The 27049-nt window shown below is 34.7% G+C and overlaps 1 protein-coding gene and 1 long non-coding RNA gene across 2 annotated transcripts in view; one reads left to right on the top strand and one right to left on the bottom strand.

Annotated features, from left to right (window-relative positions):
- The window catches only part of LOC123289791 (uncharacterized), a 23327-nt gene extending 12974 nt beyond the window's left edge, over nucleotides 1-10353 (bottom strand). The window contains exon 1 of the long non-coding RNA XR_011505944.1: nucleotides 10244-10353. This is a non-coding gene — a long non-coding RNA (uncharacterized lncRNA). The remainder of the gene's footprint in view (nucleotides 1-10243) is intronic.
- CETN3 (centrin 3) lies at nucleotides 10226-25143 on the top strand. The gene is made up of 5 exons (XM_014857077.3): nucleotides 10226-10383; nucleotides 12177-12312; nucleotides 13905-14019; nucleotides 18020-18211; nucleotides 24736-25143. The coding sequence occupies exons 1-5, from the start codon at nucleotides 10367-10369 to the stop codon at nucleotides 24777-24779; spliced, it is 504 nt and encodes a 167-aa protein (XP_014712563.1). The 5' UTR covers nucleotides 10226-10366; the 3' UTR covers nucleotides 24780-25143.
- The last annotated feature ends 1906 nt before the right edge of the window (nucleotides 25144-27049 follow it).

The raw sequence follows: 27049 nt of genomic DNA on the forward strand, positions 1-27049 counted from the left end.
ACTTATTTCACTCAAAACAATATCCATGAGTATCCATCTTGTTGTTGACTCATCCAATAATTCTTTTTTTTTTCTTTTATCACTTAGACTAGTCCAGCGTATGAATATAACTCAATTTGTTTGTCCTTTTGCTTATTAATCAAAATTTGGGTTGTTTCCAGTTTGGGATTATTATGAATAAAGCTGCAATGAACATTCTTGTGAAAGTTTTTCTGGGGAGACATACTACTTCTCTGGGCTATTTACCCAGGAGTGAAACTGCTGTGTCATAAAGTAATTGAATGTTTAACATTAGTCGAGAAAGATAATTTTACAAGTTGGTTGTATTGTTTTACACTTATATCAGCAATGTTTGAGAGTTGGTCCACATCCTTGCCACCATTCCATATTATTAATCTTTCAAAAATCTTTATTTTAGGGGCCAGCCCAGTGGCGAAGTGGCTAAGTTTGCACGTTCTACATCGGCGGCTTGGGGTTCGCAGGTTCGGATCCCTGATGCGGACCTATGCACTGCTTGTCAAGCCATGCTGTGGCAGGTGACCCTCATATAAAGTAGAGGAAGATGGGCACGTTATGTTAGCTCAGGGCCAGTCTCCCTCAGCCAAAAAAAGGAGGTTTGGCAGTAGTGTTAGCTCAGGGCTAACATTCCTCAAAAAAAAAAAAAATTTTACTTTTAGCCATTTTAGTACATGCATGACCATGTTCATTGTGGTTTTAACTGGTATTTTCCTAATGACTAATGATGTTAAACACCTTTTCCTATGCTCATTGGCCATTTAGATATCCACTGTTGCAAAGTGCCTATTCATATCTTTTAGCCAATGTTCTTATTGGGTTTTCAGTCTTTTTATAATTGACTTGTAATGCTTTGTCAGATATATATGCATTGTAATTGTTTTCTCCAAGTCTGTGGCTTGCCTTTTCACTTTTCTAAGGGTGTCTTTGATGAGAAAAGTTTTTAATTTTGATGATATCTAATTTATCAGTTTTTAATTTTATGATTAATGCTTTTTAAGTCCTGTTTAAGAGATCTTACATGCCCCAAAGTCATGGAGATATTTTCCTATGTTTTCTTTTAGAAACTTTATAAATTTTCCTTTCATATTTAAGTCTAAGATCCATCTCAAGTTAATTTTTTATATAGTGAGAGGCAGGAATCAGGTTCATTTATTTTGTGTGTGATATCTAGTTATTGCAGCACCGTTTATTGCAAGGTCTTCTTTTTCCTGTCGAATTGTATTAGTGTCTTTGTAGTGAATCGACTGACTGTATTAATAGGTCTACTCTATTGTTATATTTTCCTGTCCTTTCTCCAATGCCATACTTTCTTAATTATTGTGATTTACTAATTTTGAAAACTAGAAGCCTTTTCGCAATCCTTACTCCTGCTCATCTTCTGTGTGCGACTTGAATTTGCCAACTACTCACATTTTTCATGGGGAAAAACACAGGCATTGGAGTCAGGCAGCTTTGTCTTTAACATATAGCTCCATCACCACATGATGGTGATGTGGGATCAAGGGAAAGTGTAAGAAAAAATATCCAAAACTTGGAAATAATGCCAAAGGATGGCTGTATGTCATTACGGAATATTGCTTAATAGATCTATCCAAAGATTACATAATTCTCTAGGAGGCATACCTTTGTTTGATTTGTTATTTGCCAATGATTAGGACTAAGACTGTGTAAAATGATAACTTGCAGATTTTTGCCCTATAGAGATGCAATGATTTTTATCTGGTAGAGAATGTAACTCCAAAGGCTATAGTTTATTTTAGTCTGTAGGATATTGTAACTCAGCAAACTTATTTCAGCATGCCTTTTGTGACTGCCTATATATACTCAGGTTCTCTAATTTTTCTGTGAATCAGCTTTATCATCTCGTGGTTTCCTCATTAAAGAGTTAAATAGATTTTGGAAAAATATTCATTCCAGATTTGTATAACAGTCATATCTTTAAATCTTCAAAATTATACTTTGACAATAGTGAGGAGGTAAATATTATTCCAAGCAGTTATGTGAACTGAGTGACTGATGATGCCATTATGCAAGATAGAGAATATATAAGAAGTCTTTTAGAAAATAATGATTTTTGCTTGGGTATATTATTTTCCATTAAGATGGAAATACACGATACACAAATGGAAATCTAGGCTTGAACACTGAGAATAGAGGGCTAGAGGGAAAAATCTGAGAAATTTTGGGGTCATCAGCATGTTAAGTGATTGTTGAAATTTAGGAAGTAAAAGGGCCCAGGGATAGCATGGACGTATTAAGGACATAATTCTAAAAAAAACAAAAAAACACAAAAAAACAAAACCCAAAAGTAAGAGTTAGGGAGTGGATGAAGAAAAGCTGCCAAAGGAAACCAGGAAGGAGTTGTAAAAAGTAGCCATGAGCAATTTTAAGGAGTGAGTGGTCAACACACAGATGCAACCCAGGGGACAACTAGGATGGGAATTGAAAAGAAGCAATTGAACTTAGCAATTAAGAAGTCTATGGTGACCTAGGAAAAGCACTTCCAGTAGGGAGGTAAGGATGTTAGTCAGATTTGCTGTGGGTTGGGAGAAAATGAGGTATGAGGAAATGGATGCTGTAAATAGAGATTAGTGCTTCAGGAAGTTTGGCTCTAAAATCTAAATCAGATCATAATAATTCACTGTTTAAAACCTGCTGATGGATTTCCATTACACTTGAAATAAAATTCATCCCCTCCTCATGGTCTATTAGGCTCTATATGATTAGGACTCTGCTTATCTGTCTGACTTCTTGTACCACTCTGTGACTCTCATTATGCTTCAAACTTAGTGAATTCTTTCTTGTTCTCAAATATACCAACCTTGATCCTATCTTAGGGCCTTTGCCATGTCCTCTTTTTGACATTCTCTCCCTACAGACCTTTGCAAGGCTTGTGCAACAGTAATGAAGGCGAACTGGTCAGATCTCTCTTTAAGATAACCTGCTGTGAGGAGCACAGTTAACACCTTCCAGCTGCCATACCCTCAGATCCACTTACACTGAGGCCACACTTACCCTGGGCTGCGCCCGGCCGATGACCGAGTACAACAGGGGTACTAGAGCTGGCCGTCCATGGCTAACACAGGACTCCTCTATAGGGCAGTTTTTCTTCTGAGGCAAGTCACTGGCCTAAGACTTCTCTACAACTGCATTGCACTCTGAAGCTCTTCTGACCCAGTCGTCCTTGCTTCCTGCTCTGCTCTCTCAGATGTCAAAACAGTATTGTAGTTTGAAGACTCTCTTGCCTTCTGCTTGCCACACCTTTATCCTTCAAAAATGTTTCCTAAACTCCTTCATGACTAATCCTATCTCGTCACCTAGACTTCAGAGGACCTAACGTGACACAGCTGGCAATCATTTAACATCTCAGGTCACAGGTCACTTTCTCACAGACCTTCTCAATTCTATAGTACTCAATCCCTGGTCCGTGCCTATCTCATTCCTGTCTTATTTTCTTCTAGAATTTATCACTGTCTCTTTTAATTTTTTTAAACTGTTTTTTGTATGCCATTTTAAAGTAAATTACAGACATTCTGAACATTTCCCGTCTAAAACTTTAATTTGCATGTCTGAAAAAGAGAACATTTTCAAAGATGGACAAAATGTTATTGGAATGCCTGACAAAATTAGTAGCAATTTCTTTATACCATCTAATTCCCTGTCCATATTCAAATTTCCTCTATTGCCTCCATAATGCCTTGTACATTTGCTTTGCCCAAACCAGTATCTAATCCTGGACAAGGCATTCTATCCGGTTGTAATGTCTTTTAAGTCCCTTTAATCTAGGGACTTTAATCATACACTGACTTGTTGAAGAGAATGGCCAATTGTTCTATAGAATGTGTTACTTTCTGAGTCTATCTGATTGTTTTCTCACAGTGCCATTTTTTTTTTTGAAAGTAGTTTCTCTATCTCCTACATTTCCTATAAATGGGAAATTAGGTATTAAGGTTTAATTAAATTCAAGTTAAACATTCTTGGTCAAAAGAGGTAAGAGGTTAGGTTGGGTACTTCATATTGAATTCAATCAGCGGACTTATAATATCTGATAATACTCCAACTGGCAATGCTCACTTAGGCCACTAGATTAGACTGGTGACACCCTGAGACAAAATAACTTTTTCTCTCTTGGGACAGAAAGTCATCTGTGTGGTGTTACTTCAGAAATATTTGAAAATACAGTTCTCCGTCACAAATCAATGATCTTACCATTTTTAATGCGGTTTTATTACTTTGAATTCCAAGCATTTAATTTGTTTGCTTGTTTACTTTGCTTAATGTAGTCTCTGCCATACAGAAATGTTTCCTTTTTATATGGTAGAATCTGTTGATCTTTTCTTATTGTATCTTCTAGGGCTGCCATCACAAAATACCACAGACTGGGTGGCTTAAACAACAGGAATTTATGTTCTCACACTTCTGGAGGCTGGAAGTTCAAGATCAAGGTGCCAGCAGAGTTGGTTTCTCTGGAGGCCTCTCTCCTTGGCTTGCAGATGGCGGCCTTCTTGCTGTGTCTTCACATGGCCTTTACTCTGTGTGAGCACATCCCTAGGTGTTTCTACCTCTTCTTATAAGGACATCAGTCCTGTTGGATTAGGGCCTCACACTTACGACGTCATTTAACCTTAATTACCTTTTAAAGGCTTTATTTCCAAATGCAGTCACATTGGGGGTTAGGGCTTCAACATATGAATTTTGGGGAGACACATTTCAGTCTATAATACTTATATAGCATCTGGCTTTTGTGTTAAATTTATGTAGGACTTCATACTCTAATATTATAAAAGTACTTCCTCACACTCTCCTCTAGTACTTTTCAGACTTCATTTTTTAAATAAATCATTCACCTATTTGGGATTTATCCTGGAGTCAAGTATGTGATATGGACCCACCTTTATCTTTTTTCCATATGGCCACCCAATTTGTACCAATACGACTTATCTATTATAGGAAAAGCAATGGACTAGATGCAGTTTTGCCATAGACTAGATCGGATCTTTTAATACTACAAAGGGAATCGTAATTATAAAAATGGGACTTATTCTTATAATCAACATTGAAAAGAAAGCTACAAGATATGCCCTAGAAATAAAGCAACAGGAAAGAGAGATTTGATAAAATACACTTGAAAGCAGTGATTGGAAAAAAACAAAATAAACTTTTTTCTGGTCTGGAACAGGTCAAGGTCAGACTGCATAGTAAACAGGTTTCAGTTATATTATGAAAAATAACCCCTTGTCCTTCATGTATTTTGTAAATATTTTTCCTGCTTCATTATCTGCCTTTTAATTTTTTTAACCTTGACATTTTTTGTTCTTTATTGGTTTTATTATACTTGTTTTCATAGTGAGGGTTCTTCTTTTTCATTGTGGTAAAAAAATAATATTGATGTTATATTTATGTTATACTCATTTATATAAAAATATAAATGATTATAATTACTTAATATAAATACAATATTGTATTTAATTCTTATTTTTCTCATGTACACCTCTCAGAAAGTGTATATGATGATTGAATTTTCTGAAATCTTTATGTCCTCACACTTGATTTTTTGCCTTGAAAGGGAATAGAATTCTAAGTTCAAAATAATCTCTCCTTGCAATTTTGAAGGTATTATCTTCTGGTATCTAATGTTTCAAATGAGAAATCTGATGCTAGTTCAATTAATTTCTTTTATAGGAGATCAGATTCTTGCGTGTGGAAGCTAACCTTTCTCTTTTTGAGGTCCTGAAATGTCTTGTTGATGTAGCTAGGTGTGATTTCTTTTACCATTTATTTTGTTCAGTACTCGGTGTGTCCTATCAATCTGGAGACTGGTTACTCTTCAGTTCCTTAAAATTTTTCTTCACTTAGTTCTTTGATGTTTTTCTGCCTCTCCCTCATTTGTTGCTCTCTCTTTCTGGAATTCCTATTGGTCATATCATGGACCTATTGGATTAATCTTCTATATTTTCTCAATTTTTCCATGTTTTTGTCTGAATGCTGTATGTTCTGCAATATTTCTTCAATTAAATTATCTCACTATTCTATTAAATTTTTAATTTCTGCCATCATATGTTTATTTTCAATAGTCTTTTCTTATTCTCAGAATGTTCTTTTTCAGAGTATCCTGTTCTCTAATATTTTCTTGGTGACCTCTTTGGAAGTTTAATATTCTTAATTTATTATGAATTTCTTTTGGTTCCTAAGTTGACTCAGAGTCTTCCTAGATAGTTGTTTTCTTTGTTTTATTTTTCATGCTTTTGATTTTCTTTATATCTCTGATGATATTTTGTTTACAGTTTTATTTTTTTTTCTTTTTCCTCCTGAAAGCCCCAGTACATAGTTGTATATCCTAGTTGTAGGTCATTCCAGTTCTATGTGGGATGCTGCCACAGCATGGCTTGACGAGTGACGCTAGGTCTGTGCCCAGAACCTGAACCGGTGAACCCTGGGCCACTGAAGCAGAGCACACAAACCCAACCATTTGGCCATGAGGCCAGGACCTCTCTGATGATTTTTGATTCTTCATTCTTTTTTTTTTTTTTCTGCTGAGGAAGATTCACCCTGAGCTAACTTCTGTTGCCAATCTTTCTCTTTTTTTTTTTTTTTTGCTTGAGGGAGATTCACCCTGAGCTAACATCTGTGCCAATCTCCTCCTATTTTGTATGTGGGTTGCCACCGCATCATAGCTGCTGAACAAGTGGTGTAGGTCTGTGTCCAGAACTAAACCTGGGCCACTGAAGTGGAGCATGCTGAACTTAACCACTCAGCAATGGGACCAGCCCCTTCATTCATTTTTAAGAGTGGGGTTCAAGATAAACATGAAGAGAGAGAATACTGGGGAGGGGAATCTGGAGAAACTGAAGTGCAGTGGTCTCCCGAAGAGCTTTTAAATTGAGCTTTTGTATTTAGCCCTCTTCTCATTTCCACTTCTTTTGTACCAGACAACTCTAAATCTAGGGTCTCTCTTGGGACTCTGCCAGGTAGATAAACACTTTCTGAAGCTTTACTCACTTCCTGCAAATTTTGAAACTCCATTTTGATGATCTGTTTCATTGGTCAACAAGCTGTTTTGATGAAAGATATGTGAACCTATCTCTTTCGATCTTTCAGATATTTTTTCTAACATCTTGTCTGCTGATGGTAGCCGTCTAGGTCACATCAGTATTAGAAATTAATTTCTCAACTATTGTTTCATTAAGGTTTCAGGAGGAAGTCTAAACCAACTACTAATCCCACTACCTTCTTAAATGAGAAGTTTTATCTTCTTTTGGTTCTGGCTCTGGACTTAGTATTTTGATTACCATAGTAACAAATACATTTTGATATCCTGTAGTGTGATTTTTGTGTTATTATTCTTTTTCACAATTTTCTAAGTTATTTTTATGCAATTATTCTTGAGATGATCTTTAGAATAACTTTGTTAAATTCAAGAAAAAAATGTGAGAATTTTTATTCTGATTATATTAAATTTACAGATTAATCTAGGATATAATCAACATTTTTACAATACTGAATCTTCCTATCTAGGAGTATAGGTTCTTTGTCAATTTATTCAAATCTCGTGTCCTTTAGTAATACTCTGCGATTTTCTACCTATAGGTTTCCTGTTAAATTTATTCGAAGGAATTTTGTATCGCTATTATAATTTTATTTTGTAAATGCTTACTGATTTTGCAAATTTCTCTGATAATCAGCTACTTTACTGAATTCTTTTATCGATTCCAATACTTTGATATTCTTGGATTTCTCCAGGTAATCATATCATCCAGACAGACACAATGTTAATTTTATATATCACTTTTTTTCTTGTTTTATTACATCATTGATTAGAATTTTAAAGATAGTGTTGATAACTGCTTTAATGGTGTCTGCAGCAGAACTGCTAATCCCATCTTATCTTTAGTAATAGAGGATCTGACCCCAAGTTTTAGCAGAGCGCATGATTTTCCGGTTAGAGATTTCTTTTCCCAGCCTGACTTGCAGCAAGGAGTGGACATGTCACTAATTCTCACTAATAAAATATGAGCAGAAGTGATGCATGTAACTTCCCTATCATTCCCTTAACAAGATATCCTGTTGAAAACATTTCAGTTTAACATTTAAAAATCTATTTTCCCAAATTATTTGCCCGCAAATACTTGCCCATCCATTCTTCGTGAAATGACAGTAAACAAAGCACAAAATTCTAGCATTTCAGGGACTAGGTTTGAGAAACACTGGCATTTTAAGTATGTTGCTCAAGTTAAAAAGATTACCTTTTATATCTGGTTTATTAATATATATTTTATTAGGAATGGGTATTGAATATTTTCAGTGCCTTTTTGGACATTGAGATGATCTCTTAAACCTGGAATCATAATTAATTAATACAGATTTATACTTTGAACTATCTTTGCACTTTAAAAATAAATTCTATTTGGTTATAGTGAAATATTCCCTTAAGATAATACGAGATTGATTTTGTCAACATCTAGGATTATTGTACCTATGTTCACTAATCAACATAAAATATAAGCCAGGCACACACAATGGTGAGCAACGCACATACAAAGCACACACTCTCATCACGGAGCATACATTCAGTGACTTTAAATGCTTTCTAAATGATTTTGTGCTAGCTTCAAAGATTAAGCTAAAAAGCTCTCCCCAACATGCTTTGAGTTTAAAGCACAAGAGTACGCTCTTCAAGAATTTTTAAAACTCACCCATGAATCTGAGTGGGCTGGATGCCTTTTTATTTTGTGGTACAGAACTTTGGCACCATTTTTTTCAGTCCTATCTATAGTTATTGACTTAATTCACTTTTCTATCTTTTTTAAGTCCTTATCTTTGTTTTCCTTGAAGTGACTATTTCATTTTGATATTAATATGTATTGGCATCATGAAGTTAAATAAAGTATTTTAATAATTTTTATAATACCAACCTTCTTAGTGGCAATATTCCCTTTCTTGTTACACTTCCAAAAAGCTGTCACTTTTATTGGTATTATCTAGAACCAGTTTATTAGATTATGAGACTACCTTTTCCACTTTTGTTTTTTCTTGGGGGGGGCTACCTTTTAGCTATTCATTTTTAGCTTTATTCCATCATCCTGCCTTCACTAGTTGAAATTTAGCTTATCCTTTAGGCCTAACACACGTCATCTCCTTCAAGAAGCCTTTCTTCTACCCTGCTATGTTCTCTCCCTTCTCTAAACCTGTATATCTATCTCTTTGTACACATACCATAGTGTTCATGTATCTTCTCCTTCCCCTGCTCGACCCCGACCCGCAGGCTATTTTCTTCCTTTATGAGATTTGCAGTTTAGCTCAGTACTTTGCGAGTTTTCACAGCAACATTCCATTCAATGCGACAAACATCTACTGAGCTCCTATGCATCAGACACTGTATTAGGCACGAGGAACAGAGTTAAATGAAACAGTCCTGGCCTTCAAGAAATTCATTCTTATAGAAGACATGAACAAGTAAACATAGTAAACACCCGACTGAGCTTCAAGAGACTTGCTTTGGTAGTGAATATAACATCGTGTTATATTCGTGCAGTTTATAGCACTGGAAAATAAAAGACATAAGCGAACAAATCCGTTCAAAGGAGGAAGAGCGAGCGAAGGGCGGCTTAGGCGCAGCTTCACCGTAAATAGCCTAATAATCCACCTCTGTGATTATCCAGACGTAACCCACAGCACCTGCCTCAGCATCACTGGAACAGTTTGTAAGGGGGAAAAATGCAGATTCAGGCCTACTAGAATCAGAATGGGAGAAAGAGGCATTTCAGTCTGCGTTTTAAACACACTCCTCGTGTCCTTAGGCCATCCAAGGTTTTAGACTGCAGTACAGCCGAATTTCGTAGACCTCGAAATTTGCTACTCCCTGCTACTACGAGAGATGGCCCCGGCGTGTCTCTTCTTTTCCCTCCCTTCCCTTCCTGGGAGCGGCCCGTCTTGTCTCCGGACCGTCGTCCACAGGCAGCAGGCCTCCTCGCGCGAGGCGAGGGCCAGCCACCCACCGACCGAACCCCCACGCAGAGACTCTGACCCACAGAGCCAGGCTCCGCAAAGGATTCGGGGAAGAGGCAACAGGCCAATCAAAGGGGCGGGAGCGGCAACCGGAGACGCGGCCGACCGGTGTCTTTGATTGACGTGAAAAGCACCCAATGAAAGCAGGAAAATAGTGACGCTTCCGCCTCAATGGGCAGGGCATTAGCGATTTCAACCAATCCAGCTCAGAAGTGACTACCTTGTGGGAGGTCCTTGAGGCCGCCGAGGTCGTTGGTGTCTGTTGAACGGGTGCGGAAGTCGTGCTGCCTTGGGTAGGGGGTTAAAGTCGTTCTTGAGAGAAACGTCTCTGTCCGAAGAGAAAATGAGTTTAACTCTGAGGTCGGTAATGAGGAGGCGGCAATGCTCTCCACACCCCGCAGCGGGCCCCAGGGCGGGTGTGTGTGGAAGGGAGGCAATTTGGGACCAGGGAAAGGAGCCTCGGCCAACCTTCCCGGGCCCGGACCCCTCACCTTGGAGGCCCTGGTGTCCCGCAGGTGTGGGGTCCGTGCGTTTCTGCTGAGGTAGTCATATCTATCAGCGCGTTGTGCTTTGGACCGCCGAAAAGAGCTGTTTTAGTTGCAAGGAGGAAGCGAAATATCGCGAGGTTTCTTCTTGCTGTGTTTCTGCGAGAAATCAGGCCATGGAGCATCCTTTCCTTCAGTTCCTCGCTCCTGGTCCATAGCCCCCACCTCAGCTGCGGTGCTGCTCACGTACTTACCTGTACATTTTGGAAATAACATAAAAGCCCTCCTTGCTCTTCGTCCGGGGTCCCTTCCCCCTGCTTTACGGTATAATTTAGTGACTTTAATTGGTAATCCCTTAGATTTCCTAAATTTCTGAGTTTCTTTACCTTTCGTTCTCTTCCAGCCTCTGCTCCTCTCCCAGCCCCATCTAGACATTTTACCTTGAAAATATCTGTGTAGTTACGCCACTCTAAAAAGGTGCCATGTTCTGCTAAGGGATAATCGTGGTACCCTTGGATGGGGTCATTTGTCGGTCGGTTGTGGACTGGGCCTTCCGGAATTGTGGGAAGAGAATGACTGACCGCGGGAATGTCCAAGCTTATGTGAAGAAAGATCTTCCTCAGCTTTACCATAACCCTTCTGGCCCATTTCTAGCCGTCTCTTGCCTTTGGTTTTTTTGTAGATTTCAGAGACCAAAACTTCAAATGCAAATAGATAACCTGTTCTAATGCAAGTAACTGAGTTTTACATTTTAATGTTTTACAGAATTCTTCTTTCAGAATTTGTTCTTGTTACAGATGTTGCAGCCCCATTTGAAAATTTGGAACACTTAGGTCGACATCTCTTAAGGAAGAGATTTCTGGCTTTTAAAATAAATTTCCTTTTTTTCCTTTAAGTTTTTCCAGAATTTATGAGAAATCTGCATTTCCACGTTAAGTGAGATTTACAAGACCATTGACTCGTCACATTATTATATAGAATTAGCACAAATGTTATGTACTTTTTTTTGGTGTTTAATATTCGTGATATTTTTGGAGTCAGTATTTTGGCAGGTTTATTAGTATCAACGGAAGAAATTATAAAGTCCCAAACTATTAGAAGCATGTGATCTAAAAGCATTTTTTAACTTTCAAAGCCAGAATACTTTGGAAGTTAATTTTTAAAGTATATGTTTTTTTGTAGCAATTTTGATAACTTAATTATAAGCACTGTCAAAAGTAAACCAACTATATAGTGATGGTCAATTATTTATTTTACTTTTTTTTAACACTTTATATTGTAGAATGATGTAAATAATAAGTATGGGTGCTTTTTGTTAAGGTATCTGACGTAAAAATAATGTTTCTTATTCTCAGTTCTTGTTTCTTCTACAGTGGGAATAAATACAAAGCTAGGAGGAAGGAAGGTTAGGTCTTTATTTCCTTTAATAATCTATAACACTTTTCAGTTTTGGGCAGTGCAGATTTATAGCAGTTTAGACTGGAATGAGCAGGGCTTTGACTCATATAAGGAAAATTTATCTTTCTCCAAAATACTTCCTTTTTAGAACTTTAGAAGATTATTCATTGACTAATTTTTTTGTTGCATTTTTGGAATCTTATTTTAATCATTTGGAAGCATAGGAAAATATGATTAAAGTGGACCAAATAATTTTTTTTCGTTTCATAGAAATGAGCTTGTAGTAGACAAAACAAAGAGGAAAAAAAGAAGAGAACTCTCTGAAGAACAGAAACAGGAAATTAAAGATGCTTTTGAACTATTTGACACAGACAAAGATGAAGCAATAGATTATCATGAATTAAAGGTATTAGTATAGTTAAAATTTTTTTTTTCTGTTAAAATGATTTGCATTTTTGATGGTTAAAAATACATTTCTAAATAAGTATTTTAACTAAACGGTTTTTGGAAATATGGACCCATTTTAAATATTCACAGTTAAGTGCTATAATAAAATTGAATAGTACTCCTCTGTCTTCTTAGAAACTCCTTTTTGCATGGTGAAGTAAGTAGTATTTTAAATGTAAAAATACATTCCTATGGAGGGACTTAGTTTTCATTCACATAATTAAAAGATTTCAAACTATAGGATTTAAACAGTTCTTACTGTATTCTTCCCACTGTTTTTTTCTTTTTTTCTGGTGACTCATTCTTTTTCCACGTTGGGGGAGTGTTGTCTTTTAATTTGAACATGTTAGTAACAGTCTCAACCCATTTTCTCTGGTGCAAACAACATAAGTGATGTCTGATGTTGACACAATGCTAATAGGGAAAAATGTCAACTTTAAGATCTAGAATTGTTTATAAAAATGCAAGGGAAAATTGGTGCTTGGGGTAGTTTGGGGATCTCACACTTAGCACAATGAAAAAGGTAGCATTTTAGTAGCTTTTTCACTCTGTTTCTTTTTTTTTTTAGTTACCTAGCTTTGATCAATTCTTCCTTGATGTCTCTTCCATTTGTTGCCATCATTATTATTTTGGTTTGGGATCTTAATTCATACCTGGAGCTTCCTAAATGGTTTCTCCATTCCTAGTTCACCCTGTACACTTCTATTAGATTCATCTTTCTAAAATTCTTTCACTGTATTGTTCATTGCTCATAAACTTTTAGTGGCTTCTCATTGTACACTGCATGAAATTCAGATTCCTTTGATTTTTACTGTATGCTGTCCATGTTTTTACTACTACCTACTTTTCTCATTTGCTAACCGCTTGCTTCCACCTGAGCTCTTCCCATTCAGGTAAGGTAAGCTGCTCTGTTCACTGTCCTCAAGCCTGATCCTTGTTTTGGTGTCTGTTTCAATACTAATCATCCTTTTCTAAATGCCCTTCTACTCTACTTCATCCATACATTGAAGCTCATCTTGACTCTCTCCAAGTAAGACTTCTTTAAGTAGTAACATGTGTCTCCTTTCTTGTTACTGGTAACAAGATCTCTTCTTTCTCTAAATTCTGTCCCCTACACTACCTACTTGATAACCAATTATGTAGGGTCTGATGATAATTTTTACTTTAATTTTTTTATCTCTTCTCTTGTATAACTTTTTAATATTTACGCTATGCCTTTTTTCCATTTTGGTTGATAATCCTTTGAGAACAAATAACTTGTTAAAATTATCTGTGCACTAAGTCAGTGCGTTGTATAGTATATTCTATGAACACTCATTGATTGGTTTGTTATATTTAAAAAAGGGATATATAAAGGAAAGAAATTGCCCTTTAATTTCTATAGTGAAGAAAAACTATCAGTTTGTTATTTTAGAGACATAAAACATGCAAAAGAATTATGTTTTGTTAATGTGTTGTCATCTCTTAAGTTGTAAACATTTATTTAAAAATTGGAAATCACTTCTTTTGAAAGAGTGCTTTGTAATTTGCTTTTCCCTTTTAATCCAAAAGGTGGCAATGAGAGCCTTGGGATTTGATGTGAAAAAAGCTGATGTACTGAAGATTCTTAAAGATTATGACAGAGAAGCCACAGGGAAAATCACCTTTGAAGATTTTAATGAAGTTGGTGTGTATTTTAATAGTCTTTGTAATTAGCAGTTGTTAGGAAATTATCTAGTTAATATCAGTATTTTTTTAAATTCTTTGGGTCACGGAATTTTGTTATTGAACATTGCTGTATAATGTGGATCTTACTTGGTTTTTTTGGGGAGATTTTCAAAGAAAACCTTTTTGCTGATTTTCAAAGAAAAAACAAGATTTACAGCTTTCCTGTGGGATTTATCATTTTGTCTTTTATTTTGTCCTGAAGATTCTAACGAAGAAACTATTGTATAGCTTTTTATGGAAAGATGTCTTTCTAAGTAATGTGTTTATATTATGTGATAAAATTAAAAGGGTGATCAAAAATTTTCTCACAGTAAAACAGAAAAATTGGTATGCTTTCGTTTGGAAAATATTTCCCAAAACATTCTGATAGATGGTTTTTGTTGGCAAAGTGGGAGAAGAGGAAACCTTTAGCAGTTGTTGTCTTTGGCTGTGGTTCAAGTGCATGCCTTCAGGTTGACAGATCTTACCAGGGCCTACATACCCTGGATGACCTTGGCTCAGTGAATAAAGTCATCTGTTTAAAGTTGCTGGTGGGGAGAGGATTGTGGTCAGGGAGGCATTGGCAGACTGAAAGCAGGAGAAAACATTTTAGAACAACCAACTGAAGATAATGTGTCATGAGCTTAATATGGTTGAACTTTTGTATGGTTGATTTTAGTGAATTATTTGTAGTGTGTGTATATATCTATCAGACTTTTTTAGAATAGAGGTTTCTGGAAGGCAAGGACTTTGCTATTATAACAAGTTATAATATTGCCTAGAGTATTATACATAGAATGTACATATATTCAGATTTGTTTTTATTAAATTAATTTTCTAAGTCAATGATACTGCTTTATATGGATCATGATATAAGAATAATATATAGTTATTTTTGGATTACGCAAAAGAAGTGGTACCAGAAGTATAGCATGTCTGGGAAACTTCACGTAGTCCCTGCTCTAGAGGATAGGGAAATGACTGGAAAGGTAGGATTGGGCCCGATAGGTAAGGTCTTGCATAACATGTAGAGTTTAGACTTTAGTTACCAGAGGATCATTGTCAATTTTTAAGGAAGAGGTGATGATATGATTCAGAAAGGTAACTTTCTTGAGAGTATTAAAGATGAGCTGGAGGGAGAGAGACTGCAGGTGGAAAATAATAAACTTCTTATGCTGAGGGTGGTGAGAATGAAAAGAAAAGGGTCCATTTAAGAGTAAAAAAGGTAGTATCCTCGGTACTGTAGGATCTAATCACTGATTAGGTTTATGAGATTGAAAATGTTCAGACTTTTACAATTTGGGAAACTATCTGTTAATGGTGCTGTTATCTTTTTTGAGGCGGGGCATCGACAGTTATCTTGGTGATAGTGGGAGAAATTTGGATTCCAAAATGTTAAGTTTAAAGTAACTTTATGTTTAGAAACTTCCAAAAGGCAATGAGAAATATAGTTAAAGCTATATTTCTAGTTACCTTGAATAATTTTTGATAAAATTTTAATGTGGTATTTTTTAATTTGCTGTATTCTCAAGTGATTTTTTTTTTTTTTGAGGAAGATTAGCCCTGAGCTAACTACTGCCAATCCTCCGCTTTTTTCTGAGGAAGGCTGGCCCTGAACTAACATCCATGCCCATCTTCCTCTGCTTTATATGTGGGATGCCTACCACAGCACGGTGTGCCATGCGGTGCCATGTCTGTACCTGGGATCCAAACTGGCGAACCCTGGGCTGCTGAGAAGCGGAGCATGCGCACGTAACCGCTGTGCCACCGGGCTGGCCCCTTAAGTGATTTTTATAAGGTGTAAAGTCTAACTGTTTTGAGGAAGTACATTTCTAATAGTATAATTAAATTATTTGAAATAGAGTTACAGGGACAGAAATTTGTGAAATAGATTGAACCCACCTCCACTGCCTGTAAGTCAGTTGACTTATTTTCATTGAAAAAAAGATGTATTTCTTATAATTAAATTCTACTTTGTAGAACAGGAGTAGAGCATGAAAGCAGAGAGGAGAGTCACCATAAAGTCATAATTTTTTTTTGTTGTTATAATGTTTTAGCTGTCCAGAATGATGGGTATTTATAGTTTCCAAGAAAAGTTGCATTCTAAGGCAAAGGATTGATAAAAGATTATATAGACACATAAGTCTGAAGTAACTAACACAATTAAAGCACCAGTGGGATAAGAATTTATACATCTTGGAGCCCCATCTGTTCCCCAGATCACCCTGTTGCTTCTTTAAGTACATTAATACTTTCAGCAAGCTGCTTTTTTGGTTCACCTGTCATGTAAATTATTTAATTGGTGAAGAAAATTTCTTAACACTTTTTTTTCCTTGTCCTGCTTTTTTGTTGGGACTAAATTCAAAATAAGTTGAGTAAGAGCCATAGAGTTAAGTGTGGTATTTTATTTTGGTGTTAGGGCTGTATATATGCCAACTCCTTTTTGACTGAATATTTATGAGCTTTGATGATTTGCATACTTATAGTAATATACTTCAATTAGTTACTTGGAAGACTTTTTGGATAAAATTAATGGATAAAAGGAAACTATTGAATATATATGTAGATGATTTAACATTAACGCAAATAGGTGCTTATTCTAAAGCTTGTTCAACCAAATAGGATGAAGCAGCAGCAAAACAAAAATAATTTATGGGGGACTTGAATTGTATTTTTCCTTTTGATGCATTTAGCATTCTACTACTTTCCATCTACAAGCATTTGCAAGTTCTTAATGATTCTGTAAACCTCACCAGGACTGAGTTATTCTTAATGACAGTGAAAGTGATAAATACTTTTTGTTGTAGTGGAAGACTAGCATGTAGAATTATTTTAGAGATGTTTACTTAGATATTTTCAGAATTTTGTCTAGTAACTTAAAAAATTTTATACCACAGATTTTTATTTCAATTTTTGTTATTGTGGCTATTGATTAAAGATTGTGGTAATATTGAAAATATTTAAGTTTACTATATTGTTATATGTTATTGCATTTAGTATATTACAATATATCATCACTATTGAAGTGTGCAATTACGTTTAATTTTGGTTAATTGTCTGAGAGTTAGCTTGCTGAACAAAATGTACGTGACTTTAGAGAGATCTCCTTTCCAGACTTCTTTTTTACTTTCTTACTACAATCAGATTCAGTCCTTGTAATAACTACTTTTCATATTTTGGAAAACCAAGAGTTTCTTCTGATCATGAAGATATCAGTGGAATTTTCATCTTCTGTCTGAGATTGTGTCTATATTAGTGATGGCAATGCATTTTGTTAATTTGTCAGGGTCTTTTTTTTTTTTTTTTTTTGAGGAAGATTAGCCCTGAGCTAACATCCATGCCCATCTTCCTCTACTGTATATGTGGGATGCCTGCCACAGCGTGACTTGATAGCGGTGTGTAGGTCCACACCTGGGATCCGAACCAGCAAACCCCAGGCCACCAAAGTGGCATGTGCAAACTTAACCGCTATGCCATCAGGCTAGCCCCTGTCGGGGTCTTTTTGCTTATTTTTAAGTTGGTTTAAATTTGAGGAACAATCAGTGTTACTGTTAAGTTTAGCCCGCAAACAGCTTTTGTTTAGTTAGCTTTAATTGTTTTGTTGGTATGTTATCTCTATAACTAGGTTACCAACTCCTAGACGTGTCAGTGGAGCCTAGTACAATTCTTGGTAATAGTAGACTTTAAATAAATATGGTATAAATATAGTCCTTTTTATTTTGCCTCTGTGTAATATAGTTTTGCTTACTTGTATAATAGGGTGAATTGTTAAACCTTAGGTTAAATTTTAAAATATGGACTTGGTTTTTCTAATTTCAGGTTTATCTCTTTGGGTTTTTGGGCATTGATTTGGTATTTTATTGTCAAACTAAATGTTGACAGATTCACAGTTTTAATTCTCATCTAATACTTGATTTCACAAGTGAATGCTTTTGTGATTATAAAGGTTTACTTTTTATCTTTTATTTTTTTAACTGTAGTGACAGACTGGATATTGGAAAGAGATCCACATGAAGAAATATTGAAGGCATTTAAACTATTTGATGATGATGATTCAGGTAAAATAAGCTTGAGAAACTTGCGACGTGTTGCCAGAGAATTGGGTGAAAACATGAGTGATGAAGAACTTCGGGCTATGATAGAAGAATTTGATAAAGATGGTGATGGAGAAAGTAAGTTTTGATTAAAACATATATTCCAAGTGTTCCTAATGTACACATACAGTAAATTTTCCTAAAACCAAATGATTTTCAAGACCCTTTGCAAACTGTCTTCATTTACTGTAATTGTTGGTCATCTGTAATGGACATTCTGCATAAATATTTCACATATTCAATTTAGAATGAAGTAGATCTTTAAAACCAACTATAAATATTGTAATATGAGGTTCCACAATTTAAGAAGGTGCTTTACTTTTCTTTGAGGATGAAACATCGCTAAAATTTCAGCATTTAATGCCTTCTTCCTCAACCTGCGTGCACCTCTAAGCTGTTACTAACTTCTGTTGATCCTACTGTTCAGACATTCTGAATCTGTTTTATATCTTTGTGTACTGCTGCTGTCCTAGTTCAGGCCCTAATTTCTTTGCAGGAATGTTATCATAGCCTCATTCCTTATTTCCTTGGATGCCAGCTGGATGCAGTGTCCTATGTGCTGGCTGGTCCTACACAATGAAAAAGGCAGATGTGGTCCCTGCCCTCATTGACTTTATAGTCTCTTATAGCCTCCTAATTGTGCTCTATGCCTGTAAGCCTCTACTCTCTTCCTAATTGAGTCTATTGATAGCATTCTTTTTCTAAAATACAGGTTTGATGATGTCATTTCCCTATTCAGCAACTTAGAATGATTCTTCAACTTCTGCAAAATTCAGAGCCTTCTATGAGCTGTCCTACCTTAAGTATCCAGTTTTCTTTCTCATTGTGGTCTTCCACTTTTCTCCTTTAACCCTCGCCTCCCATGCATACACAGTTTGACAAAATACACTCTATCCTGAAAACACTTTTTTACACTGTGCCTTTCATTATGCCCTTCCTTAATCCTAGAATGCTCTAATTGTGAATTTCTGTCTGCTTAAAATAGTAGTCATTCTCTCAGGTACGTTTTAAATGCTATCTTTTTCTCAAGAGCCTCCCACAAAGATCTCTGTTTATATGAATTATGAGACTTCCATTGAAGGCCCATAGCATTTAGGGCAGCAAACTATTTGACACTTTTATATACTGCCTTCTGTTAGTTATATACATGCGTACCTCTCCAGCTGTATTGTAAGCCCCTTAAGAGCAGGATGGAATCATACAGTGTGAAAGGCCTGAGGCTTTGGAATCATACAGACCTGGATTTGAATTGAATCTCTACCACTTACTTAGTTGCTATGTAATTTTGTGCAAGTTTTCAATGTTTTCCGAGTCTCAGTTTCCCCATTTATAAAAATGAGAATGATAATACCTTCCAGGGTAGTTGTGAGTATTAAATGAAGATAATTGAAAGTGCCTAGCATTAAATATAAGCTTATTTTCCTTTATTTTGGTCTTTGCTCATCTTTATATTTCCCTGCATTTTCTTGAACATGTTGAGTGCTCTAATGTTGACTTAAAGCCCTGAGCAGGAGTGTGTGTTACAATAGATATATACAGTAGATACAGTACCAGCTATACATATATACATAAATATATTCATATATATATTGCCTCGGAAATACTGGCATGCTTTAATAAAAAGGTAAGACAGTAGCAACTAGCTATTAGTTCAGGTTTGTAGATTGTCCTTTAGAGTTGTGCAGTATTGTCTTTCTCCTTATATTTATGTGAATATTATTTGAGCATTATAAAACTTCTGTTTTTTAATACTAGATCTTTGAAAGTGTACTGATATACTTATTCATATTTTAAAACAGAGATGATTAAAACTTGAGGAAAATGAAATGATTTCTTAAGCTGTCATTCTAATATTTGGACTTAGAATCTACTGTGTTCTTTAAATTAAATTAAAAAAATATTTTTAAGATTTTTGTGGCTTCCCTAGCTGTTGATTATTACTCTAAATTAGCTGTAAAAGAACTCTGTTCTGTAAAGGTACTATCTTCAGTGGCACAGAGAATCTTGGTGTGTCTATTTCATAAATCTTTAATAACGGCTACTCTGTCTAAAGATCAGAGTTCTATTTTTTTTCTGTAGTTGGCACATGCAAATTAGATTTTAGTTATTAGCTTCATTTCACATTAGAAGAAAATATCAGAAAGCTGCCTCTTAAATTCAAACTTGGTATGAAACTTTGCTTAAAAAACGTGTCCGTATCTTGCATCCCTTGTTAGACTGCTCTGTCTGCTACTTTTGAATCTCAGAGTTCACACCTGTGCTCCATTACTTGAAGATTTATTTTAGTGCATCCTTAAAACATTTCTTTGGTCTTCACTGCTTGCATTACTCCACTTTAAGTCACTGTACAACTGTTGCTTGGGCATTCTACTGACATTTATTTAGATAACTAACAGGCAAATAATATTTTTTTCTTTTTTTCCCAAGTGGTTGATTACAAATAAAATATAGCTGATGCATAGTCTCGTATTGTTAAGATTTGTCCCTTTTTGGTTGGAGAAGTGTGGTCTTATCATATTAAAGTAGTCTAATCTAGTAGTTTATAATCTGGGATGTGGGTCTCTAGGGGTAGGGACCTTCTAAGGTACTGCACAGGGTTTGGGAATTCATGTACTGCATGCATCAAATATTGTCTGTAGTACATATGAATAATAGTATTGCACATGATACATATACTACTATTTCTCATTTATATCTGTCAATGCTATTGTGATTCATAAATTACTTATTTTGCAGAATTCATAGTAGCTTTTTGACATTATCTATTTCTCAACAAGACAAACTAAGAATACCTGCTATTGTGGCAAGTCCAGAAAATTACTGTCTAAAGGCATTTTCACATTCAGAAACAATGAGAACCACAACTCTAATCTGTTTAGTCTGGCTTTGGGATTCTGCCTTAACTTATATGGGTCTCTGCAGCTATGTGAAAATCTGCCCATTTTTGAAAAAGTAGGAAGTTACATTTTATATTAACTTGTTAGTCTAATCACTTAATTTGGATTCTTTCAGCTGCAGAGGTTTGTTTAGATATAACCTGCTTTCTTTGTATATGATAAACTGGTAAAGATCATAATACTTTGCTGCTTTTTTTGTGAACTTTAGTAAATCTTCTATCTTTATGAATTTTTCACACTTCAGTATTTAAGAACAATGAAAATATTTTATCTTTTTGTTCTGTATATAGAATAATAAACATGGTGAATGAGGAGTTAAAGGAAGAGATACAATACAAAATGTAAATAAAGCTGTGGTAATGATATAGAAAGAATCCCTTCTCCACCATTCCTCTCAAGATATATAAAATAAGACACAGTAAATCTTTTTGGAAAAATGGAAGCAGCATTAAAAAAGCCAAAGTAGACCATCTTTTAAATAATTTTGATGAGTGTTAACATATATTTAGTAGTTACTATATGTTAGATTCTTTCACGTTATGTTGTAGATTGTCACTTAATTTTCCTAATAGCTTTTGTGAAGTAAATAAAATATTGTACTTATTCGCACATAGGGTAGATGCATGTATAGATGAGGACGCTAAAGCTCTGAGAGGTTAATAACCTAAGGTTGTCACGGAACTAATACATGGCAGAACCAGAACTCAAACTCAGATGTCTGTAACGACAAAGAACCTGCTTTTAACCGTAACACTGTATTGCCTCTTGTGCTATACAGTAAAATATTAATTAGATTTCTATGTTTATGGAGTTTTAAAAATTGCATACTATTATAGGAAGCAATATATTAGTAAAATATTCAACTGGCACTTCAGACGCTAAAATTTGTTTTTTCCCTTTCGAAGCCAGATGGTCTCTAAGGTACTTAATTTACTTAATTTCTCTAAAATTCTTTATTTTAATGACATGTAATAAGATTTAACATATGAAATGAGTGATTTATGAAAATTTTGTTAACAAAGGTACTGTAGAAGAAAATGAAGTTTCATACTTGTTTGATTCAATAAATATTTTATCAAATGCCTATTTTAAGGTAAACATTGTGCTAGGTTTATTAGATATAGAAACTTGATATAAGATTGTTGATAGAGAATGTTATAAAGCCAAATGTACAAAGGTCATCATAGATCCTCTTAATTGTCTGAAAGACTCACTGGTAATAAAGAAGTTAGATTTCCTTAGCCACTTTCTTCTCTTCAGCTCTCCACTCTTTTGGATTGCATAAGAATGAAATTATTTAAAATTTTTTTGTATTTTAATTTTTTTTAACTGGGCAGAGAGAGGGATCATAGCTTTCATAAGATGTTGAAACATGTTCATTTAACTACAAAGTTTAAAGATCACTACTACAATTTGTAAGATCATTGAAAGTATTTTGAGTAGTTTAGGTTTTGTATTCTGTTCTACTGTGTCTGTTGTAGTGTCTTGTAGATGTTTAATATTAGATGCATGGATTCATGGTTCTTTATCAGCTTCTGGACAGCTCATCTTCTTAACTCCTTATAGCTTATTTTTGCATTATTTTCTTTACTTATGTTTCTGATGGTGTTCTCCTACCTTAGCTTTCTTTCTACCTCCTGTCAAACCAAATCCTATATTTTTATTTTCGAGCCCAGGTCAAGATTTATTTTTCCCTAAGTTTTTCTCATCAGTAATGATTTTTCCCATTGTTGTGGATTTTTCTTAATACTGATATGTGATTTTTATTTATTTATTTATTTTTTTTTTTTGAGGAAGATCAGCCCTGAGCTAAGATCTGCCAATCCTCTTCTTTTTGCTGAGGAAGACTGGCCCTGAGCTAACGTCCATGCCCATCTTCCTCTACTTTGTATGTGGGAAGTCACAGCATGGCTTCATGAGCGGTGCCATGTCTCCACCTGGGATCTGAACCGGTGGCCCCCAGGCTGCCAAAGCGGAATGTGCGCACTTAACTGCTGCACCACAGGGCCGGCCCCATGATTTTTATTTTAATAATAGATCATGTTTTGTGTTATACAGCAGTTGTTCTCAGGTATAAAATGTGACTAACATAATTATGGAAACTGGTTTTCTGGAACCAGTAGACCTTTTTCATTCCTGAGGTACATATTTTATGTCCTCAACATTTTTTGCTTGGTTAATTTTTTTCTAACTTTTCGTTATGAATCTTCTGAGACATAGAGGAAAAAATGTTAGACTAGTACAGTGAACACCATTATATCTTCTGCCTAGATTCAATAATTAACATTTTATTATATTTGCTTTATCTATAGTACATGTATATTTTTCTGAATCATTTGAAAAATATATCATGAACTTGACCCCCCTAGTATTTTAGCATGCATCTACTAAGAATAAAGATATTATCTTTCATAACTATGATACCATTGTTACTGCTAAGAAAATTAACAATAATTTTATAATATTACCTAATATTTTATTCAACTTCAGGATATTCTGGAATAGGAACCTTGTGTCTGTTTTGATATATTACGGAACTCCTAGTATGGTTTGGTATTCATTAGGCACTTAACAATGTTTGATTCAATGGAGAGTCTTTGTATATTACTGGCTAGGGTATTGAAGACATAGCAACAACGTAAAAGATCCTGTCATAGTTCAGTATTTTCTGAAGAAATTGAGATGCAGAACTGTTTGTGTCAGAACTATGACTTTCGCTCTGCTAAATTTAGGAATTTAGGTCTGCTTTTTCTCATTGTAGTGTTATTGTTATCATCAAAATAATCATTCATAACTTCTCCCTTGTTAAGGTTTTTGTTAAGTCTTGGGGCCCATGAATTCACCTGTTTTACAAAGAGGAAACGTTCTTTTCTGAACATTTCTATTAATAATTTGTATGTGTGTATATTGGTTTTTAAAAATTATACTTAATAAGGTTATCACCTATTCTAGATTGCTTCCTTAAACATTATGTTTACAAACTGGAAGTTCTTACTGAATTTTATTCATAATTTCGGTAAACTAACAATTAGTCTTTATCGGTGATTATTTTCTGCAATTACATCTATATTTTATAGTTGCTGTATTACCTTGGTAATTAAGATTAAATCCATATCCTTTAAAGTTACTATTTCTCTGGATACTTTTGAGGTATGGTGACCTGGCTTCAATTAGTTTTTCTTTAAAATAGGCTTTTAAATAAATAAAAGTTTAAAAAAACAGCAATTTGCCCTTTTTTCTAATATATTTTTGTCCTTTAGAATTCTAACTTGCATGATATATTTAAGCTTATTTGTGAAGGAAGGGTTTGCTGAATGAACTAGTAGAATAAAAATTATAAAGAGGGTTTAACCATCTAAGAAATGAAAATTGGCAAGCTTTTAGAACTATTTTGACAAGTGTGTATAAATGTTATGATTAAGATGGACTTTTTTGTAACTTATGTATTTTTCCTAGTTAATATTATAGAATACTAATTTATATTATTTACATTTTATATATTTTTGTATTCATAAAGTTCTATTTAATAAATATATTCAACTTCCTAGCAAAATATTAAAAGCAAAAAGCCATACCTTGGTTTGTTAAGAATTTTGTATAATATAAAATTTAAAGATATTTATTGTAAAATAGTAAGTATTGTTCTCTGAAAAAACTTGTATTTTTACAATTTCTTTCTGACTTACATTTTCTTTCTTACCACAGTAAATCAAGAGGAGTTCATTGCTATTATGACTGGTGACATTTAAAGAATTACAAGGATAAACACTAAGAATGTTGCAGTTATCATCTTAAATTCTATTTTTGTGCCTGGAGCCATGTTAAAAAAAAACCCAACTTAGTTCTTTTTTCCAAAAGGACCAAAAATAAGCATCTTATGTATTCATATTTTACTACTGTTAAGTTTCTTTGTATAAACAGTATTGTTAGTACTGTAATAGTTTAGCTTTGTATTTATAATATAGCTTTTATATATAAAAAGTTTGAAAAATTGAATCGTGATAGACATTTCTTTGAAGATTTTTTATTCAGCATTTTAGTAGTCACTTGTTTCGGTGCACATGTTTTTCAGACTTTTCATTAATAAAATGTTTATTTTCTTAGTATTTTAAAGTTTGGTAAATTTTCTGTTTTATTTTGATTCCAAGTATCTGTTAACCCTCAATAGTATCTTTCTTAAATCTTTTCTCTTACACTACTGGTTTCAGAAACAAAAATTGAAATACAAATAGCAATAGAATAGCACATTTTTCCATTAAAAATTTGACATTTTATGTTTCAGTACAAGTTGATGACTCAATATAGGCATAATTCCTTCTTTGAGAGTCGCGTCTTTTAGTTTGCAGGGAAAAAGTATTGTGCACATAAATCCATTTATCCTCGTGCATTATGTTCTATAACACTTTTGGTATCTTAACGTAAGTTATGACAGTTAAATCTGGGTATTTCCTTCTTAAACTAATTGAATACAGTTTGAATCATCTAACTTCTTGACAAAGTGAAAGATTTAAATTTTGGAATTTTGATCTGTTGAGATAATTATCACTCAATTAAACGTCACAGTGATGAAAATGGAAAACTGTAAGCCATAGAAATCACTTAAGGCTATGTTTTACCTCTATAAAGAACATTGTGTGATTCACCAGGAAACAGTAGAGACAGACTTTACAGGTGGGCTCTTCTGCCTTGTAGAAGTGTGTGTTAGGGGGAAACAAGTGGTTATGGGAGATAGATCATAGGGAAATGTTACCTATACTGATCCTTGACTAATAATCTGGTTCCTGTGGTAGGGGTTCTCCAGGAAGAAAGTTGACTTATTTCAGTGATCTTTTTTAGATTTCTTGTTTAAATTTAAAATACAGTAACAATTTGAGGCATTTTAAATGTTGTGAGCCTCATGGAGTATTACATAAAGAGTTATCCACTAGAGATTTAACAAAAAAATCAGTAGGGAATAATATAATAGTGGTAATGTTTCAAACAGTTATCTAGGTAGCAAGTTAATTGTTCATCATATTAAAATTTAATTATGAGTGTGAAATCAGTGTTCACAGTTGTAACAATATTCATGGCAACAAATAGACTTTGAAATTTAAAAATTTTTATCACCCTTACTGATGAATTGCCTTCTATGGCTTGATCACAAAATAAGTTGATTTCTGAGAAATTGAAGAGTAAAGAAAGTGAAGAATAAAACACATATAAATCTAGGCTTACTAGTCTTCTGCCACTTTGTTGGAACAAATAACTCAAGCTACTTTTTGTCACTTATAGAGATAACTTCTTTATTCTTAATAGGAATACTTACTCCTTGAGATATCAGCAGTTTTGTTTCTTCTGTTCTTACTGTGAGAGGGAAGAGTGCTCATCTCAGCTCTTTATGTTTGTGGTAGCTTTCTCCTACAGACGGATGTGAATTATTCTCAAGTTCTTTCCAGAGTTAATCAGAAACTGTAGAGTAGATAAAATTTGCAAGTAGAGGTGGCAGTAGAAGAAAGCAGAGAATTTGCTTTAAAAAAGAAGGAGGTGGAGGTGGTTATTAGTCATATTTATCATGATTAGTCATATTTATCATGATAAGTCATATTTATCATGCAGTGGCATTTCATGATGTAAGAAAATGTCTGTTAGTTGCTAAACTTGCCTAGTGCATTGCTGTTCTGGTGTCCTGGTAAGCTTTGATAGTTTGAGATTTGTCAGCTAGGACCTTTTCCTTCACGTTTGTTATAAGCCAACAAAGCCTACTTTCTGAAGAAGCTATGTGCCTAATAGCAGCTCTTATTTAGAGTCTGGAGGTAGGTAGTTGGGATGGGGAGGAAAGCAACCTATTTGTTCTGCACTCAATGTGTTGTAGGTACTGTCCTAGACTTATTTAATCCTTTATTGCCGGAAATTCATGCAGCACTTCTAATGGAAGACTTTCTAATTTAGTTGCTGTGCTGGTGTTAATGGCCTTACATCAGCAAACAGCAAGGTGAGTAGACTATCCAGTTGAGTGACTAATGGCCTCAGCTCCATA

This window comes from Equus asinus, chromosome 9 (assembly GCF_041296235.1).
Source record: "Equus asinus isolate D_3611 breed Donkey chromosome 9, EquAss-T2T_v2, whole genome shotgun sequence".
NCBI lineage: Eukaryota > Metazoa > Chordata > Mammalia > Perissodactyla > Equidae > Equus > Equus asinus.